The following is a 22,011-nucleotide window of genomic DNA, read 5'->3' on the forward strand; positions in this document are numbered from 1 at the left end:
CACTTCTTCGTTGTCATAGTGACCTAAATCTCATAGGGATCTGAATTCCCTTTCCTCACACTAAACTGTAGTCTTCACTGAATTCTAGCTTTCATTGAAATGGTTAGGTGAATTAGAGATAATCTGAATTTATCACCCACCATAGTCATCTGAAAAACTCAGAGAAGGATGTATGAATTTATGTCTGTGAGGAATAGGTCGAGGTGCCTATTTATAGTTTTATGTCTGTATATATAAGCCGACATGAGTTTATGAACCACTATGTCTCCATAGTAAGAAGCCGACATGAGTTTATGAACCACTATGTCTCCATAGTAAGAAGCCGACATGAAAAGGAAGACTTGGTGCTTGTCATTGGAGGGCTATTATAGACTCATATACATTTGACATATCCCAAGAAGGGTTCTTCATACATGACATTGACTCTTTGACTCTAATGATAAATCCTAAGGCTCTCAATGGGAGCCAACTAGATCAAATCTCTTGCTCATGAAACCCATGAAGCAAGCATCACAAAGATAATTATTCTCTTATTTTCATCATTTACAAATTTATAATTACATGTCATTATGAAGACCGAACCTAGTTACCTTTTACAACATGCAAAAGTAGAATGACAACGAGAAGGGTTTTTAATTGTTATTGAAATTTTAACAATAGAATCTTCGCTGCAATTAAATGTTATCTTTACTATTCCTTGAAGTCGAGTTATTGATATTAGTGACCTAGTTGTTTAGTTACAGTTGAAATAGATTGTCGCTTCAAGAAATTCATGAATATTATTGTAAGCTAGTCTTTCAAGAAGGTACATACCACATGCTAGTTGCATACTTGGAAGATTCAATTGAGGAGAAAACAAGTTAAGAGAAAGCACAAAAAGCTCAAAATCTATAGCACAAAATAGTCACTGCCTTTCATCAAGCCAGCTAGTTTATCCTTCATAATAACTACTTTCTAAGTTTAATCGTTTAGATAATCATATGAACAAGCAACTTTTTGTTATAAAAAAAAACAAAGATTTGACCAATTATCTAAAAATTTCAACAAATAAGAAAATTTGTTGAATGTTGCCCTAGTTCACTACTAACATCTAAAATTGTAATTGTTACCTAGTATTTTTCCATCTAATAAAAATAGTAATTCCATATCAAACAATAGAAAGCCATATGTTTTTTGCTACGTGTTAGTATTGAAGATGTTTTATTGGGATTGAAGATGCTTCCTTAGTGCATGAAGTGTCGTGTATCCAACACCAACGAAAGAGGTGGAGCAATGTTTTACACTTTGTGAGGCATGTGACCATCGAGCCTAACTTAATGGCCATGTCAACCAGGTCTTTCAGAAGAAAACTCACTCAAAGCAGTATCTCCATGCTAAGTATCAGCATTTCCCTGCTCAAAAGTTGGGTGTTCTCAACACTTTAGCCACTCGTGTGTTTAGAGTTTGTGATGAAAGTCACCTTGAAGATGAGAAAACCCATCTCCTCGAGGTTTTCAAAAATGATGGTTATAATAAGCTCCAATGTCTTAGGGATTTCCTTAAAGTTGGCATGGGTTCCAAGATTAAAAAATAACTCAATCATCGATTTTTTGGGGTACACCTTCCTTTTATACAAGGGACCACTGACAAGATTGCAAAGATCCTAAGAAAGCACAAGGTTCCCTCAACCTTTAAGCCCCTTAACACCATTCAAAGTTCCCTAAGATTTGTAAAAGACCTAGTGGACCCTAAGAATATGAAAGGTGTTTATGTAATCCTTTGTTCATGTGGAACACCCTTTGTTGTTGAAATTGGTTGCTCAATAAATCAGAGGATTCAGGAACATGCGGCAGACATCAAACATGGGAGGACCCACTCCTCAGCATTAGCAGAACATGCGGAAAAGACAAAACACCACATCTGCATTGAAAACGCCTGAGTCATTGCTAAGATAGATCATTTTCATCGCCATAAGTTTAGGGAAGCTATAGAAATTGAAAGGAGGCCAAGCAATCTAAATAGAGACGATGGCTAGAAAATTAGCAGTTGTTGAATCCCTGCCATTTCTTCTTTTATATATATAATTTCTTAATTTATATTATTTATTTGTAATTTTATCTTGACTATTAATAGCCAATCAATTACTTTATTTTCTTCATTATTGATTTATTTATTTAGTTAGTTATTTAATCTAATAAATTATCAACTTGTTTTATTATTATTATTATTATTATTGAAGTTTGAATAGTTATTATTTTATTTATTTTATTTATTTTTATGTTTTTAGAATTAATTGTTTCCACCCAAATATTATTTCTATTTTAGTGTTTTGATTATTTAGGCTTGACCCAAATATTTTTATTTAAGTTTGACCATTTATTATTTTTATTTGTTTTAAAAAAATTAGAATTAATTGTTTTGATTATTTAAGTTTGACCCAAATATTATTTTTATTTTATTATATTATTACATTGATTTTATTAATTGTTTTATTGATTTTATTATTGAGGTTCGACATAAATATTATTTTTATTTTTAGAAATTCATTTTATAAAAAAAATCCTTTGGATTAATAATTTTTCTTAATTCAATATTAACAATTCTATTCTAACAATTATTTCTTTATATTAGAATATTATTTATTTAGTCAAATCTATGATGGCTATAAAAAAATTATCTTCATCTATTTAACTTTATGTCAAGATTTGGTTCTTCATCTTGTCGTGACAATGAATCACATTGGATGGTTCGAAAAAGACAACTCTGATGATGTGATTTTTACTGAAAATTTTTACTTTTCAAGCTACACGACTTATCAACAAATCCCTTGCGTGGGCGTACTGGCCACTTTTGAGAAATCAAACCCTACCGGGGGTTGTAGCATCACCACGCTTTCACCGACTTGGTTCACCTCTCGTGGGTTTTGCCCGATGATAAAAATAAATGCTTAAGCTAATTGTTTATAAGAGTAATAATAAAAATAAATAGTGGTCCATACATAAAGAAGAGATGGAAGCGCCTTTGACCACAAGAACAGTAGGAGAAAATAAAGCAGTGTGCACTGGCCACTTTTGAAAAATCGAACCCTAGTGGGTGTAAGGCCCTCGCGACTCGGGCATGCACGCGACGGGCGGGCGCCCCTTCACGCGATGGGCGGACACCTCTTTGCACGACAGACGAGCGGTGGGCACGACCTCTGTAGGCACGCACGGTGGGCGGGCGCCCTTGCACGATGGGCGGGCGCCCCGTGCACGACGAGCGGGCGTGGTCACCCGGCGAGCAGGCGCGGTCACCCGACGAGCGGGTGCGGGTACCCGTCGAGCTGACGATTCGACAAACAGACGGGCGCGGACACGGTTACCCGGCGAACGAGCGCGGTTCGGCAATGGGCGGGCGCGGTCACCCGGCGAGCGGGCGCGGGCGTGATGCGACAAACAATGCGACGAACTGTGCGACAGAAAAATGCGACGAACAAAAGACTTAATGAAATAATGCGAAGTCCGAATGGAGGTTATACCCATGCGTTGGAGGATTTGCATGAGGATGGGCCGACTTGCAAATGGATCGAAGTGTGGGCGATTTGGACTGTTTTATGGGGTCAGCCTTAAAGGTTGACACCCCTTCACAAATGGGCAACAATGTGTATAAATACAAATGCACAGAGCTCATTTGGAGCATCAACACTTCGCATCTCTCTCTCTAAATCTGCGAAGGGGTAAAAGGGAAGGCGTAGGCTTAAGTAGAGTGCGCATAACTCATGCGCTCTACCAAGGAGTGCGCAGTCTTTACCGGAGGTCGAGTTTAGGTGCAGAGATACGGTTTGAGTTGGGATTTTGTGCAGAACCGAGAGGAGGAGTTCTTGGTGTCTCGGGTGAGCACCCTCCTACCGTGGACGGTTGGCACATGGTTGTAAAAGGCTGTCTTTGCCTTGATTGTAAATATTTCTAAGTGTTGGCTTGGATTTTGCCAAGCACACTTGTATGATGTATTATTGAAGATTATCATAATATATTGTTATCGGGCAGACTTGTTCGGGAGTTGCCCCTCCCTTTATACTTGTGTGCAATTGTTATTCTCTTGGTTAATTGCATATTGGATAATGAATGAGTAAGGGCTTCATTAAGTATAAAGGCTAATGTATTTTACTTGGTTGCGAAACACAAACTAAGTATGTTAATGTGGAAAGGCGTAGTCCATGTGTACAAGTATTGTTAAAAAGAAAGTGCACGGTGGTGCCGCACCTCGCCGGACACGGTTGGAAGACTACCGTAGGCCTGGGGGCGTGACAGGTGGTATCAGAGCTCGGTCTAGAGCTGGTGAGCAGGGTTGCTCGTGACAAGTTCTTGCAGGTGAAGGAAACCGTTTCACACGAAGTGAAACAAGGGTTGGTTCTATTGCAGGTAACTTGGGGAAGCTGTTGAATGGTTGAAACTAGATTGCAGAAGAGCAAGAAGTTGTTAGAAATGGCAGCTGATTCTCAGGCTGGGTCTAGTCACACAAAGGACACAATGAAGGACACTACTCTTGGGTTCATTGAAAAGGTGATTGAAAAGATGGAGGCTTTGGAGACTTCTTGGGATAAGAAGATGGACTCACTTGCTAGTGAGCGGGAGACCAAGGAAGAGCTTGAAGAACTCCGAGTACAACATGATGAACTCCGAGCACAGTATGAGTACACTGATCTCATGTGTACACAACTTGAAGTAAGGTTCAAGGAAGTTGAAGAAGCAAGGGATCAGGGTCTTGCAGAGATCGTGAACTTGAAAGGAACTCTTGACAAGGTAAACAAATCTCTTGATGAAGCCAAGGATGAGATTGCGGTATTGAAGAAGGCCGTGAGGCATAACTCAGTTGGAGGAGTGCCTCATGTGAAAGTCAAAGAACCGGAATCTTATGATGGTACAAGGAGTGCAAAGACTCTTGGCAACTTTCTATGGGACATGGAACAGTACTTGGAACGATTGAGTCTACCTGATGGTGAGACACAAGTCAAGGTGGCTGCTCAGTTCTTGACAAAGGATGCTAAGATGTGGTGGCGAAGGAGGGTGGATCAGATTGTCAATGGCAGTGCTGATGACATCACTTCATGGGATGACATGAAGAAGGCTTTGCAGACCCATTTCAGTCCTCAGGATGAAACATGGGAAGCAAGGACGAAGATCAAGTTCATAAAACAAACCGGAAGCCTACAAGCATACCAGCGAGAGTTTTCAAGTGCAGCTCTGGAACTTCCCGACATGGCGGAAAGGGACAAGGTGTTCAACTTCATTATTGGGTTGAAGCCTTGGGCACGCAATGAGGTGAAGAGGCAGAAGATTAGAACACTTGAGGAGGCCTTTGCTGCGGTTGATAGGTTGGTGGATCATTACGATGAGACTTCTAATGAGAAAAAGAAGTCCGACAAGCCAAAAGAAAAGAAGAAGGATGATGCTTCGAAATCAGATGATAGTCCGAAAGCAAAGAAGCCTTTGAAATGTTGGATATGTGCAGGACCACATGTGGTGAAGAATTGTCCCTCTAAACCGAAGGTGGCCGCTGTTGCACAATCTGATGATGATGATAATGCTTCTGTGGGGATGATGCAGATACTCGGTGCCTCTACTACTACAGAAGTGACTTCTAGAAGAGATCTGGAAAGAAACGGGTTGGAGTATGTTCAGATAAAGGTTGGAGGTGCTGATGTACTCACTATGGTGGATAGTGGGGCTTCACACAACTTCATGAGTGAAGATACTGCGAGAAGAATTGGGCTGAAATTTGTACCGGTGAAGGCACAAATGAAGACAGTGAATTCTCCTCCTATGGGAATTCTTGGTATGGCTGAAAAGGTGGACACTACACTTGGTGAATGGACCGGGAAGGTGGACTTCACTATAGTGCGGTTTGATGACTATAAAGCTGTATTGGGGATGGAATTCATGAAACAGTTTGAGGCTATGGTTGTACCACATTTGAGGAAACTCTTCATTTATGATGGAAGGGAAGATGTACCCATTGGTGTTCCAACCATTGGTGTGACAAAACCTGATCATAAATTAGGAGGAATGCAGATGGAGGATAAGGAGAAGGTGAACAAGCGGTTGTCCACTGTTGAGACAAAGTTTGTGGAGCAGTCATTGGTCCTCAGATCACTTTCAGATAGCATCTTGGACTTGTCAAGAAGGCTAGAGCTAGTGGAGGACGATGATGATGATGTTGATGAGGTATATGTGAGGCCGAATATCCAGAAGGAAGATCGGGAGGCATATCTACAAAGGATGGAGATTGAGGATCCTGACAGATGGATTGAGTTGATTAGTGAGGGAGAGCCTTCAGGCTCTTCTCCCTCTATATCTTCTTAGATGACATAGAAGATGGGGCTCATTGTTAGTTGCTCATGGCAGTGAGCCCTTAAACATGTTGAGCAGGTATGATTGATGGCGCAAGGATGGCTTGGCATCAAGCATCGTGACATGTTGCAGATGGGTGGAGTTTCCATGGACCTGAGCATGGGATTATGGATTCTTGATGAGTTGAGGATGTGGCTGATGTTTGAGAAACAGTTGATGGAGACATGAGAATGTTCACTCTCATGGATTGGGCGTGATGGTTGGATTAGCTACCCAACTAGTTCAGACATGGGGTCGCGAAGTGTACAGAGATGTGTTGACATTATGCTGGAGTATCATGACATGAGTTCACATGATGATCATTGAGATGACTATTAATATATTGTGGAGATGAGTTGTTAACACACGGTTGAGATGTGTTAGCACTTGTTGACATATCATGGGCAGTTTTGCACATGGAGATGAAGACATGATGGAGATGGAGCTTTATATATGTTGCAGAGATGTTTGCCTTATATGGAGGAGTCTACATCACGGTTAATGATGATCTTGGTGGAGAGCTACCAGGATGGTGTGTTGTCGAGGACGACAACGATTTCAGGTGGAGGAAGATGTAAGGCCCTCGCGACTCGGGCAGGCACGCGACGGGCGGGCGCCCCTTCACGCGATGGGCGAACACCTCTTTGCACGACAGACGAGCGGTGGGCACGACCCGGGTAGGCACGCACGGCGGGCGGGCGCCCTTGCACGATGGGCGGGCGCCCCGTGCACGACGAGCGGGCGCGGTCACCCGACGAGCGGGTGCGGGTACCCGGCGAGCTGACGATTCGACAAACAGACGGGTGCGGGCACGGTTACCCGGCGAACGAGCGCGGTTCGACAATGGGCGGGCGCGGTCACCCGGCGAGCGGGCGCGGGTGCGGTCACCCGGCGAGCGGGCGTGATGCGACGAACAATGCGACGAACAGTGCGACAGAAAAATGCGACGAACAAAAGACTTAATGAAATAATGCGAAGTCCGAATGGAGGTTATACCCATGCGTTGGAGGATTTGCATGAGGATGGGCCGACTTGCAAATGGATCGAAGTGTGGGCGATTTGGACTGTTTTATGGGGTCGGCCTTAAAGGTTGACACCCCTTCACAAATGAGCAACAATGTGTATAAATACAAATGCGCAGAGCTCATTTGGAGCATCAACACTTCGCATCTCTCTCTCTATATCTGCGAAGGGGTAAAAGAAGGCGTACTTAAGTAGAGTGCGCATAACTCATGCGCTCTACCAAGGAGTGCGCAGTCTTTACCGGAGGTCGAGTTTAGGTGCAGAGATACGGTTTGAGTTGGAATTTTGTGCAGAACCGAGAGGAGGAGTTCTTGGTGTCTCGGGAGAGCACCCTCCTACCGTGGACGGTTGGCACATGGTTGTAAAAGGTTGTCTTTGCCTTGATTGTAAATATTTCTAAGTGTTGGCTTGGAATTTTCCAAGCACACTTGTATGATGTATTATTGAAGATTATCATAATATATTGTTATCGAGCAGACTTGTTCGGGAGTTGCCCCTCCCTTTATACTTGTGTGCAATTGTTATTCTCTTGGTTAATTACATATTGGATAATGAATAAGTATGGGATTCATTAAGTATAAAGGCTAATGCATTTTACTTGGTTGCGAAACACAAATTAAGTATGTTAATGTGGAAAGGCGTAGTCCATGTGTACAAGTATTGTTAAAAAGAAAGTGCACGGTGGTGCCGCACCTCGCCGGACACGGTTGGAAGACTACCGTAGGCCTGGGGGCGTGACAGTGGGGGTTGTAGCATCACCCTGCTTTCACCGACCAGGTTGACCTCTCGTCGGTTTCGTCGGATGATAAAAACAAATGCTTAAGCTAATAGATATTTAGAGGGCCACTTTTGAGAAATCGAACCCTAGTGGGGGTTGTAGCATCACTCTGCTTTCACCGACCAGGTTGACCTCTCGTGGGTTTTGTCATAGGATAAAAACAAATGCTTAAGCTAATAGATAATAAGAGGGCCACTTTTGAGAAATCGAACCCTAGTGGGGGTTGTAGCATCACCCTGCTTTCACCGACCAGGTTGACGTCTCGTGGGTTTTGTCGAATGACAAAAACAAATGCTCAAGCTAATAGATAATAAGAGTAATAATAATAGTAAAAAATGGTCCACACAAAAAGAAGGGATGGAATCGCCTATGACCACAAGAACAGTAGGAGAAAATAAAGCAGCAATTCACTTAAAGGATTAAGTTGTTACCAATTGGTAAATTAATTGTTCTTTCATGGGAGAATTGCAAGGTTCAAGTCTCTCGCGCACTGGCCACTTTCAAGAAATTAAACCCTACTGGGGGCTGTAGCATCGCGTTGCTTTCATCGACCTGGCTGACCTCTCATAGGTTTTGCCGCACAAGAACTGCAGGAAAAACAAATTGCTTTTGCATATATCATAATTTGAAAGCACATTGCTTTTGCATATATCATGATTTGAAATTTAGTCATTTTTAGTTAGTAAAGTGCAGCGGCAAAAATTTGTCAAACACGTGAAAATAAAGCAACAATTTACCTCAAGGATTAAGTTGTTACCAATTGGTAAATTGCTCTTTTATGGGGAATTTATGTCATTGGTGCCAATCCGAGGGTGTCAACATGTCCGGAGGATAGTATTCAATTGTCAGGATAGGTGGTCAATTCCAATGTGCTTTAAGTAGTCCACTAACCTCCAGGAAATTTGAAAAGTCACATAAATGCATCAATTTACCTTTCGACCATGAAAGAAGGGAAAGATATCCAGAAAACATCGGCTAGTCTAGAAAACCAGATATGGTTAGATTAATATCATCTCGAAAGCCAACATCTATGCAATCGAGAAACCGCTTCCAAGGATCAAAAACCACCTATGTAGACTTGTATCATAGAAAAATAGCAGGTGGGTGCCTCGCACTATCCAATGGTCAATTGTGGCCCAAATCAATCAATTATGCTCAATCAATTATGCTTAGCGATTGAAACTGCATCCCAGAACATAGAAACAAAAGTGTCTAGAAAAATATCCTATATGAATCTTATCCGCATCCATGCCTCTTGGCGATCAATAAGAGCCCTGAAAGTATCATCAGTCCTCAAAGCATGAACGAATCGAGATCAATAAGAAGACAATCCATGAATAACATCAAAGACCAAATAGGCTCCCAAAAAACTACAATCCCCCAGCCATTAAGCACCTAACTATCTGGGATAACAGTCCACCAAAACAAACCACTGCATCCATCATACCCACTGCACGCACTCAATGCCAAAACAAAAATAATCTTTATAAACTGGAAAAATCCATAATACGCTCGTCACCTAAATGTTTTCTTTCCCAAATCGCAGCTTTCTCTCCAGCCAAATGTGAGTAACAAGCAACAAGAATCTACTCAGACCGCCAGCCTCAAGCTGCCCTTACTAGGAGCCTCCTCTCAATTCTATTTTAATCTCATGTAACTCCTCAGTAGTTACTCTGTGTCCCACTTGGAAAGCTCTACTTAATAACATGAAGCCCTCTTGGATCTCATTGCCAACCGCCCGTTCGTTGAATTCTTACAAGCATCCAGCTTTACCACCATACAACGCATAAAGGTTTGTATCGCTCCTCCTTCCCTTCCACTATCTATTGCTTCCATCTTTGAGAAAGCCATGTATCTTGTTACTGGCAACACTAGTATGAGCTGAGATCACATGAGTTCTCAAGCATGTTGGTCACATGGGGCGGGAATGTTACCAGCAACTGGGCAAATGGCCTACCTGTGACATGTTTTTACAAGAGTTTTACTATCAAATGGCATGCGTACACGTGACATGTTCTTACAGGCTATGGACAGACGACGAAATTCTCCAAAGTAACCTCCCCTTAAAAACGCCTTCAGCGTAATTAAAAAAGGGTTTTGGATTGATTTTTTTTTAATTATTAAACTGTCAAAATACTTGAAAAATAGATCACAATACAAGGAATAAATCTTCAATTAGAACGCGATATATTCATTAATATTTTGGTTGTCAATCCATCTTTGTTACGAATTAAATAGTTTACTTCGAAGCCATCTTTGTTACGAATTAAATAGTTTACTTCGAAGCTTTCTTTACAAAATGTTATTGTGTTTGGATTTGTTATTGCGAAAAACACAAGGGATAACAGGTTGAAGCATGAGGATAAACATTAATGATTTCACTTTGAAGAAAGTTTATGAAGAACACTAGCAGCATTCAAGCAAATCTTATTGTACTTGTTATTAATGGCCATCCTTATCTATTATCCATGTAATTAAGAAACTCTTGTAGATAACAACCACAAGCTAAAGTAGATTGCAATTATGGACAATCACATATATAACAATCACAGGTCAAGAGGAACCTAAAAGTCAAGACTAAGTGTCACAGGGTTCGTCGAACTTGAACTTTGAGGTTCGAAATTCGGCAAACCTCAAAAAAAATTTCAGGTTCGGGTTAAGTTTGATAAATTTTGGTTCATGTTCGATTTTTTGCGTGCCTTATTTTACGTGTTAAGTTCAATAAATTTATGTGCATGTTCGATTTTTTGCTCGCCTTATTTTGCATTGCAGGGTCCATCGTATTCCAACTTTGGAGTTCCAATCTCTTCGCGTTACAAGGTTTGCCCGCCATATTTCAATTTTAGAGTTCCAATCCCTTTTCGTTTGGGTTGTCCAGCATGCAAATGAAAACGTGCGCATACATCTAGTATATCCTGTATGGGAGCCATCGTGAAAAATCCGACAGTTTCAGAAGCCATCGGGCGGTTCTCCCAGAAAACGTGGGTTGTTATAAGAGAGCCTTCAACGTATCGGCCTTCGATGATTTGTACATAAAAAAAATAAAAAATACCATTGACGGAACTGCAATTGCTTAGAGACGCAACTTCGGTAGGTTATGCCCTCGCCAAGAGAGACACGATGGTAAGTTAGTCAACAAACTTTTAACTTTTTCATTTTTGCCCCTTTTAAAAAAAATTGAATCACATTCATATAATTTTATAATTTGCTTTTAGATACGTATTCTTTTATACATATTAAATATATATATATATATATATATTAAATTTTATTTGAATATCTTTTCTCATTAAAATTGTATTATAAAAAAATTATTTTATTTATTTATTATTCTTTTACATATATTAAAAAATAATATATTAATATTATAATGAGATGCATATTAAGTTCAATTAAATTTTATGTTAAACATAATAATGTTTGTGTATATAAAGGATTACAAATTTAATATATAAATATTATATTGGATTATATTAAAAACATTATTTATATATATATTCGAATTTAACGGGGAACCCCATTCGAACTTACTTTATCAGAAAATTCGAATTTGAATCGACATTGTCGAAACTCGAATTTGAACCCGAACCATGTGACATTTCGGAGTAAAATAAGGTATTCTATCTAGTCCTCGTCAAGGGAAGAGAGAAACCTCTCTGGTAAAGCTTGTGTACGGAGGAGGTTATCTCGCATACAGGAACCACTCACTCTACCTGCCAGAGTCAATGCTGGGCTGGGATACTCGGATGGGTTACGAGGGAGAGGAGTGCCTGAGAAAATGAGAAGTCAAACTTCCCTAACCTCCGCCAAGAGAAAATGGCCAAATTCTTAGGGTTATATTCAGCCTACGCAGGACTGAATCTCCAATGAAAAGACCTCCTCAGTTCAAGCACCCTACATATGGTTCAAAGGTGAAGTCTGATAAAAAACTACAAAGGGAGCAGCGCCGTAGGGATAAGCATGCTAAGAAGGCTGATAAGCCACCTCCGTAAGTAGCAATGACGTAATTACGTATATAATTAGTACAGGTACGTTAGCACTGGGGTGAGGGAAAATGCTATACCGTTGACCCAAATACCACACCCCAACCTTTTTCCTTTGGATTGGAAAAGCTTTTAATATAAGGAATACCTCATAAACCACTTGTAGTCTCACAATTGATATCCATGACGAATTGCGTACAACATATACCCAATACAGATACCTATAGTACAAAATTGTAGCTTTTTCTTTTGAGAATCTGAGAATTCAAAGAAATGAAAAGCAAAGTGATTGAAAAGACGGATGGGTCAAACAAAGACATCAGTACCATAAATATGTGAGAGTACAGGTTAGGAACATGAAAATGGTGAATTTAAAAATAAATGGGTAAAACTTAAATAATTTTTGACAAGATAATTGTACGCAGTAAAAGAATCATACTAATAAGACCAGAAACAAATATCTGTGCATAATTGGGATTAAGATGATATATTGTTCTCAAACTTCGGAGCTGCTTTTACAATGGAAGATCATTCAAAACAAAAACAATGTTGGCATTCAGCTATATAGATACACCTCAAAAGCCCGAAGTCATCCGACTTCTGTCCGAAGGAATTTGAATGCTAGATTCTTTGATCATGTTTATTACGGCTGTTGGTGAATTGAAGAAGAGCCCAAACCTTCATTTTACAATTTCAGAGATCAGTGAGCTTTTTAATTTGTCTGGCCAAAACTTCGAAATGTATTAGTTGCCCAAGGATTGGACATCAGCATCAAGAGCACCAGATAAGGAAGAGCCTATGCATGGGAACCAATATCGCCTCTTACCATCAGGATGGCCATCATCTATCATCGCAAGGCCTTCCTGCATAATGAATATTTTTTGTAGAAGATCAGTATACAGAACACATGGACAAAACGTTGGTTCTCTTAGAAAAAACACAAACATTAACTGCATCACTTGTCTGTTCACCTTGAGGAGAGTTTCAAGAGCATCAGCAGCACGACCTGATGACCAAGATAGCCTCCTCTCAACCTCCTCAGCCATGACATAACCTTGAACCTTCATCGTCGAAAATAATAGGAACAATGAAAATTCAAACATGGAATACTGTTGACATTAGTTGCTATTTTTCAAGAAGGAAACATCGGAGCGTGGCTGTACTTTTGGACTTATCTGAGAGAAGATATAAGTGTCATCTTATACTGGATGATGCCAATACTGTAATGCAGACGCTACCATATACCCAGTAACAAAATTAACAAGATAAAAATGATCAAACATGTCACTTCAAGAAATCAGAAGACGTGTCGAGTCACCAATGATATACTTAAATGCAGAAAAGAAAGCAAAAGGCAATCTGCAGCATTTTCACATTTTATATATTGTCTTCATATAACTTTGATAGATTCAAACCCAATTGGTTACAACATGAAAGTACAAAAGATATAAAACATGAAATTAAATATAAGAAAATACAGGTCTACGGAAACTGATAATGTATAAAAAATCAAGATCATATAGGTTTAACTTATGATTTAATCATGATTTTGGATTAAATGCAAAGCCAGATTTCTTTATTTAGGATATGATTACCTCTGCGTCCAAACCGCACTCCTATGTCCAAAGGCAGAGCCGCACAGGCACACCTAGTCCTGTGTTATGGGGTGGCATACTCACCTTGAATGATCAGAACAGAAGGGGCATCGAAACAACAAAATAGTATATAAAACCTATAAAGGAAATTACACAAGAAACGTATAAATTTTATCTACTCTTTATTTTTAATTTAACTTGACCAGCTTGACTCTTTTTCTGTGAGTTTAGATTCCGGAGGGACCAGCAAGCCAACCCTTTTGATCTGCAGCCCCCAATTCCAAGTCTACCAGTTATTTATTGTACCTCACCAAAATATAGGGTGTTCCCAAACCCAATGACTATAGCAAGATTCATCAATGGCTTTGTGGTGAACTTCTAGATGTAAGTGTCAACAAATTTCGGTGCTTATAATGTGCTTATGAGTACAGTGGCAGTTAGTTGAGGGTGAAAAACAATTTGATGGGTGCTAGTCATGGGGTGGGAGTTTTCACATTTCAAATAATGAAATAATAATTCAAAGCTAATAAACAAATTTCCTAACATACAAAGAAAACAAGACAGGCATCCCTTGTATTAATAAGGAATCCAGTTCCACTGTTCATGTAGAAACCCAGGAATCTATTTCCATAATTTTCTCAATTTACTTTTGTACCTTAGAAGAGAAGACCAGAGAAGCTCCATCCATTCCCCTTACATTGCAGATAGTACAAAATAAGTTGACATTTCACTAGGTTCACATATTCAAATAAGAAGCTACTCAATCTCAACCATCCATTATTTATAAACAATTTGTGTCCAAAGCAAGGGTCCCAAGGATACAATAACTCTACATATGAAAAGTTTCATACAATACTTGAGGAGAAAACCCAGACATGCAGACTATTGAAACCGGTATAGGGAGAATGTTCAAATGAAAGAGAGAAAGCTCCTTCATCTACAATTGAAATACAAAAAGGGGTAATCAACTTTGCTTAAGATCACTCTTTCTTCTCCATCTTGACCCATACCTTCAGGGCCAGCAAATGCACTTTGAAAGGACAGAATGGTGCAATATCTATGAAAATGAAACATTGTGTGAGATAAAACACTAAGTAATGGAAATGATTTTTGGAATTTCCTAGAATGGCTTCTAATGCAAATGCAGAAATTCCACCTCAACCTTGAAGTTCCCCAGATTTATTTCATGTAAATTTTCAGGCTTAGAGCTGAATATGAAATATAAATTACAGTAATCTATATTTCACTTCTGTCCAACCAATTACATGAGGAAGCCGAAGAAAATAAACATCGAACAAATGTACATCAAGGAGGACATTTCCCAACATGCAACAGATCAAAAATTTACCTTAATGCAGCAGAATTATTGCAGCCATAAATCTTCCTACTTAGCTTCTATATTTTCGTCAAATCACTTAACAAAATCTGCTCATTGTTAACTAAAATCAGCATGCATAACAAGCTTTAGAAATTATTCAATCATCATGAGAACATAAATTGAAAATCAGATTTGCAAGTACACAAAGTTTGGACAGTAAGGAACTCTTCATATATACAAAGATGAAGTTACAAGTGCATATCAACAGCTTAATACAAGCTGGTACAAGTTAAGCTCTTGAAATTTTAACTAGGGCAGCCACTATAAATAGAAAACCCCACCCAGCAACTCCCCATCGCTAGGAATCACTTATTGAGGAATTTAGGGCAACATTTAGACAAGGGTTCTTTAAATAATTTCTCTTGACAAGTTACTGTGATGTCTTCTAGTTCTTTTCATTATATTATTATTCTTTCCATCATCAAGACAAATGCCAAAACAAATGAAGATCACGAACACAAGAAAAAGGGACACAAGATGTAGGCACTCAGCCAGGGAAAAACCCCTAACAAGGGGAAAAATCCAGTCAAACCCTTCTACTAGTAATATCAAGTTGAGATGACCAAGACCTTTTTGACTTAGACTAAGAAAATCCTCCATCCATCAAGTCAGCCTTCAAAAGAAGTAAACCATCTGCTGATTCATTTCTTCATAAGTCTAAATCAAATAATTCTTCAGGAGACTCAGCCCTCTTTATTCTCTTGTACCTTCCGCTCCTGCAACCATAAATAACTTCGGTCCTCAATTCTTTTGACAAGCTTTAATTCTGTACTCATAGAGAGCTTCGGTCCTGTAATCATAAGAGACTTTGGTCCTGTAACCATAAGAAACTTTGGTCCTGTAATCATAAGAGACTTCCTTCTATATCGCACTTCTCTTTATGTTGAAGTTGCAGATCAAAGATGTTGAAAAATCGGTGTTACTTCACAAGATCGAATGCTCTATATATATGGTCTTTGCAAAGTGGACGAGTCTGATCATGAGGCCAACTTGACTTGTTGAAGAGGTTGACTTGATGGAGGAATAGGACTTAATTTTTAACAATAAAACAATTTTCTTTCTTTGACACAATGAGCCTTAAGAAGGGTCTCTTACATAAAACTTTGACTTTGACTCAACAAACTAGAGCACTCAATGGGTGCTTTGACCTATTGACCATTAACCCAAGCATGAAACCCATGCTTTAATAAGTCAATTAGTTTTATAATTAAAAAAAAATTCTTCTTTTTGACAAATACATTATATCATGACTCAAGTACAATTATGAAGATCGACACTAGTTACATTCTTCAACACTCCCTCTTAACTAGGGAGGTATTCATAATTACATGTATACAAAGGTACATGGAAAATCTCAAAATGATGTACTCTACGAAGATTCACAGCACACGTAGTGCTACAGATTAGATACCTAACCAAGGTATTCTAATCGGGTGGGGCTAAGGTGTGCTCCAAGCTTTAGACACTCAGGTACCATCAAGCTTTAGCTCTAACACCAACCCAGGGATCTATCTGTGTATTCAAGGTCGGAGCTCCAAGACCAACGCAACCCTCCCTACATCGGGATCTAGACATCATCACGAGTTGGCCAGATGTCCTCCCAAGCATCTTGTCACCCCAAGATTATTCATCTCTCCTTATCAACTAAACCAAATATATCCACCAATCCAAGCATGCTTCAAACGTTCAACCTTCTTATGGAGAGATCATGCTTAATCACAACCCCAATCAATAATAAACTTTCAATATATACATATATGTTTAGCACAAACCTTCGAGGTCTTTATTTATATTGATGTTGCTTAAATCATCATCACATTATCCAAATACATCTCATTGGAAGTTTCCTTCAATTTTTTCTAGCAACACCAAACTCAGCCTCAACACTTTTCAATGTAACCAAGTTTTGTTTGTAACTTCATCTATCGTGAACAACCAGCCTGTAGTGCTTTAGCTATTCTCTGATCTCAAACATACTCATGGCCTTTTCATCAAGTCATTCACTTCTCTTCAGGCTCCCTCTCAACTAGGGAGATAACTAGGGGACAAGTCCATCAACTATTTGATTCTTCACATCAGCTCTTCCTTTTGCATCAACAATTTATCAGAGAATTTTAGACCTTTCAAAACTTCATCATTCCTTCACATGGAAACAAGGTCATCTATCGAACTTTAATGTAGACTTTAATGTTATCAAGGTTCTTATAACTCCTTTCCACCATGCTCAACATCATCATCAAATACGAGGAAAGCATCTTCATCATCTTGAAGACTATGTAATTGCATATCTTCATCAACAAGTACAACCGAACATAAATATGTACGTACAAGAGCATGAAGTCAAAATTATGTCATTACAATGGAAGCATCAAAAATATCTAGACCTAGTTAGGTTCATAGTCAACAAAGGTTACATCTTTTATATTCTGCACTTTAACAATTTGCTAGAGATAAACCCTAGATTCCATCATCAGCAACTAAATCAAGTTAGCAATCCAATCATAGCACCTTAAATTTTCAATATTATGACCTAGAATTTCATATCAAACTTTACTAGGATTTTGTTACAAACCCTAGATTTCATCAATGAGAATATATCATCAATCAAGTTAGCATATTATATCTTGGGATTCATTCTTATATAAATCTCTACTAGGTTTTTATTGTAAACCCTAGATACAAGCATCAAATCCGAACAATTTTGACCACACTAGGGTTTCAATTATGCGGAAGCTTATACACCTACGGTTTCATTCCTAGGACATTACTTTTAACAATTACAAGAGTTTTTGTTCATAAACCCTAATTTACCAAACCATAAGAATCTAGGGTTTCATTATATATACTAAACATTAATAACAAACCCCAAAAGACTAGGGTTTCATAACATTAACAAACCATAAACATTAAGAGTAGAATTTCATTTCTAGATTTTATCAACAAACCCTAAGTAGATTAAGGGTTTCATTGTCAACATACCCTAAGCAACAAGAGACTAGGGTTTTACAATGAACCCTAAAGGTTAGGGTTTCACCAAAATGAGCAAACAACAAGATATGATAAGGGTAGATTCAATCTAAAGATTAATCACCCAAACAAGAATCCTTATGATTCAAAATCCTAGACATGAAAGAGTTAGTAATATAGAACAAATTTCAAAAATGATGCACCTTGTAATATGAATAAGATTTACTATAAATCTTTATACATACCTTGAGTTACTCCTTTTACAAACCTGGTAAGTTTAATGAAGGACTACCTCTAAAATATGATAGCAATGAGCATCTTCATAGTTCTCCTTATTTGTCAACTTGTGCTTTAAGGATTTGATTTACCAAGTCACCATATACCTGCAATATTTCTTGACAAGTACTACCAAGAATACATTAGGGTTTTTAAGATCTAAATCCAAGAATATATTACCTTGAATGGGTTCTAACCTTGAATGAATATATTACCTTGAAGTGGTTCTAACTAGTATTATGTCAAAATCTAAATATCATACAATTCTATTTTCATAAGGAATTGTCATATACCTACAGACCTTAGATATCATGATTTAGAGATTCATAGAGGGAACAAGCAAATAAGATAAGGGTTTCTTTATATGTACTATCTAGGGTCTACAATCTCTAAATATCAACAACTAGCCAACCCTGGAATCATATAGGTATCCAAACTTTAAAAACATGTTATACATACCTCAAAATTACATACCTTTGTTTTGATGTTCCACTTGTTGTTCTTCATAGTAAACTTAAAAACTTATTGTTAGATGATAAAGATAAAGAACAAACACAACACTTACTTGACTTACCAGGTTCAAAATGGTAGATGCTTTCTTTTGACTTTAGTATAGGCTTTTAAGGTCAGCCTCATAGTTTTAGCCTTGGATTTTGTATATATATGTATGTGTACCATAGTGTTGCTACAAACTTGTGGATTTTACTATAAAAACTTGCATTTTCTCCTTCAAGATTGTAGTGAGCTTGCACGTCTTCAAAAATAGACTTAAAAACAATTAGTCGTTTCAATGCACAGGGCTGGGACGAGTCTTGATCCTCTAATAAGATAATTGTTACCTTTGGCACTTATGCCCAGAACTGAAGAAGGAATCTAGGTTTCTTTCCAGAATAGTTGTAGCTTCATGTTCACTCTTCCAAGTAGACCTAAAGAGACCTTCAACCCATTCAAACTTGCTTGCTTGCTTCACTAGCTTTGAGTATTGTTTCAAGCTCATTATGTGATCCTCCAAACAAAGATTCAGTCACCCACAAATGTACCTAGAATATAGAGATTTCGGATTTTTAGGTGACAATTTCAAGCCTTCTAGCCTATGTATAATGCTTCGTTCCACTTGTCAATCTGCTCGGACTTATTTGAGTTAGAAAACTAATCTTTGAAACAGACCCTATAGGCTCTTCCAAAACCTCATGTATTTCTTGCACCAGATGACACAGAATTCAGACACATATTTTGGAGTGTTTTCAAACTAATGAGCTATATTCAGAACCTTGATATTTTCTTCAAGGAAATCATTTTTGAGAGGGTTATTTCCTTAGCCTTTCGGCCTTCCAAAAAGAGTGCTTTATTTTCTTTGTTGTTTGTGGCCTGATCACTATAATTAGAGTGCTCAGAATTTAGACTTTCTTCTTTCCTCTAGGAGCTCGGTCCTAGGTAACTAACGTTTCTCTCTTGTCTTGAAGCCTTCTACTATTGTAGTGACCTTCTAACTACCCTTATGTCATTGAACCAAAGCTCTAATACCATGTTGAGAAATTTAGGGTAGCATTTAGATTAGGGTTCTTTAAATAATTTCTCTTAACTTGGCAAGTTCTTGTGATGTCTTCTAGTTCTTTTCATTATATTATTATTCTTTCCATCATCAAGACAAATGCCAAAAGAAATGAAGATCACAAACACAAGAAAAAGGAACACAAGATGTAGGCACTCAGCCAGGGCAAAACCCCTAACAAGGGGAAAACCCAGTCAAACTCTTCTACTAGTAATATCAAGTTGAGATGACCAAGACCTTTTTGACTTAGACTAAGAACATCCTCCATCCATCAAGTCATCCTTTCAAGAAGTAAACCATCTGTTGATTCATTTCTTCATAAGTCTACATCAAATAATTCTTCAGGATACTCGGCCCTCTTTATTCTCTTGTACCTTCTGCTCCTGCGACCATAAATAACTTTGGTCCTGCAAATCTTTTGACAAACTTTGATTATGTACTCATAGAGAGCTTCGATCCTATAACCATAAGAGACTTCGGTCCTGTAACCATAAGAAACTTTGGTCCTGTAATCATAAGAGACTTCCTTTTATATCGAACTTCTCTTTCTGTTGAAGTTGCAGATCAAAGATGATGAAAATCCGGTGTTACTTCACAAGGTCGAATGCTTTATATATATGGTCTTTGCAAAGTGGACGAGTTTGATCATGAGGCCGACTTGACTTGTTGAAGAAGATGACTTGTCTTGTTGAAGAAGTCGACTTGATGGAAGAGGAATAGGACTTAATTTTTAACAATAAAAACAAAAACAAAAACAAAAAACTTTCTTTGACATAATGAGCCCTAAGAAGGGTCTCTTACATAAAACTTTGACTTTGACTCAACAAAAGAATCTTGGAGCACTCAATGGGTGCTTTAACCTATTGACTATTGACCCAAGCATGAAACCCATGCTTTAATAAGTCAATTACTTTTATAATAGAAATTTATTTTTCTTCTTTTTGACAAATATATTATATCATGACTCAAGTACAATTATGAAAACCAACACTAGTTACATTCTTCAACATCACTCCCAACTAGAGCTAGTTGCTCCGCCAAAGATGTGCAACTAGCAAGCTTACACACCAGAAATTCTCTTTGGCACCTAACTTGCATCTCATTAAGTGTACAAGACAAAACAAGATAGTTTGCCTCTAGCTTCTCCACATCAAGCACTTCAAGTACTACTAGGGTTTTCAGTGCTACAGTACACTAGTCTTCTTCTCTCATAAGAACCACAAGAACAAGTGCTCCCTTTGCTCCTCTGGGGTTTTTACCGAAACCATAGCTTCCCTTGTCTTTTAGGGGCTAACCCTAACATATAGCTTGCATCAACAAAAGAACCCTAGTGCTCAAGACAAAATAGAAAACTACAAAGAAGAAGAAAACATATGAAAGAGACAAGTTCACTCTAGCTCTCACATTTCTAACACAAGAATGTGATCAATATGAAAGATCAAAAGACTCTCCTCCCTATATATATACATATATGATAGGTGACAAAGGCTGACAATAATAAATTAGACAAGGTCCACAGGCAAGCAATTTAACTAATCACTAGATAGATCCACACGTAAAGCACTCTAACTCTAAGTGACACATGTGAAGCTCCAAGGTATGCACATCCATCAAGCAATAGTCCCGAGGTGAGTGCTCCAAAAGAAATGTCAAATACTCCAACAAAGGTCTCCAATGTTCCAACAGTCCCTCCTAAGCCATATGCTCTTCTAGGTCCACCACACCTTCATAAGCACTCTTTAACCCAAGAATCCTCAAGTCAAGCACAACCTCGATGTAAACAACCAAATGGCCCTATGCTACCTAGGGCTCAACGGCTTCCTCCTAAATGCCCAATGCTCCTCCAAGTAGGTACTCCTCCCAAGCAAGCAACCAAGACCTTCATGTGGACCTCACAAAAAACATCAATATGCCATTTTTTTTAACATAGATCTCCAACCTCCTAAGGAAGTGCATCACATAAGCATCAAGTCAAATTATAGTAATCCATGAGTTAGTTATCTCCATGTGTATGTCTGTTACAATACATCCAAGGGTAGTCAACACACCATCCACTCATCACATGAAGCACCCCTGAACTTGCTATAAACACTTTCAAAAGTAACCTGTTAC

General features: G+C 38.5%; 1 protein-coding gene across 1 annotated transcript in view; it reads right to left on the reverse strand.

Annotated features, from left to right (window-relative positions):
* Positions 1-12,573: 12,573 nt before the first annotated feature.
* The window catches only part of LOC149250022 (vacuolar protein sorting-associated protein 22 homolog 1-like), a 117,086-nt gene continuing 107,648 nt past the window's right edge, over positions 12,574-22,011 (reverse strand). Inside the window, exons 7-8 of the mRNA XM_089458897.1 lie at positions 13,103-13,192; positions 12,574-12,994 (exon numbers count right to left, since the gene is read on the reverse strand). Of these exons, the coding sequence (XP_089315023.1) occupies positions 12,875-12,994; positions 13,103-13,192 (210 nt within the window). The 3' untranslated portion in view covers positions 12,574-12,874. The remainder of the gene's footprint in view (positions 12,995-13,102; positions 13,193-22,011) is intronic.

Source organism: Pinus tabuliformis, chromosome 7 (assembly GCF_031772625.1).
Source record: "Pinus tabuliformis cultivar Carrire ecotype Pingquan chromosome 7, CPIR1, whole genome shotgun sequence".
Taxonomy (NCBI): domain Eukaryota; kingdom Viridiplantae; phylum Streptophyta; class Pinopsida; order Pinales; family Pinaceae; genus Pinus; species Pinus tabuliformis.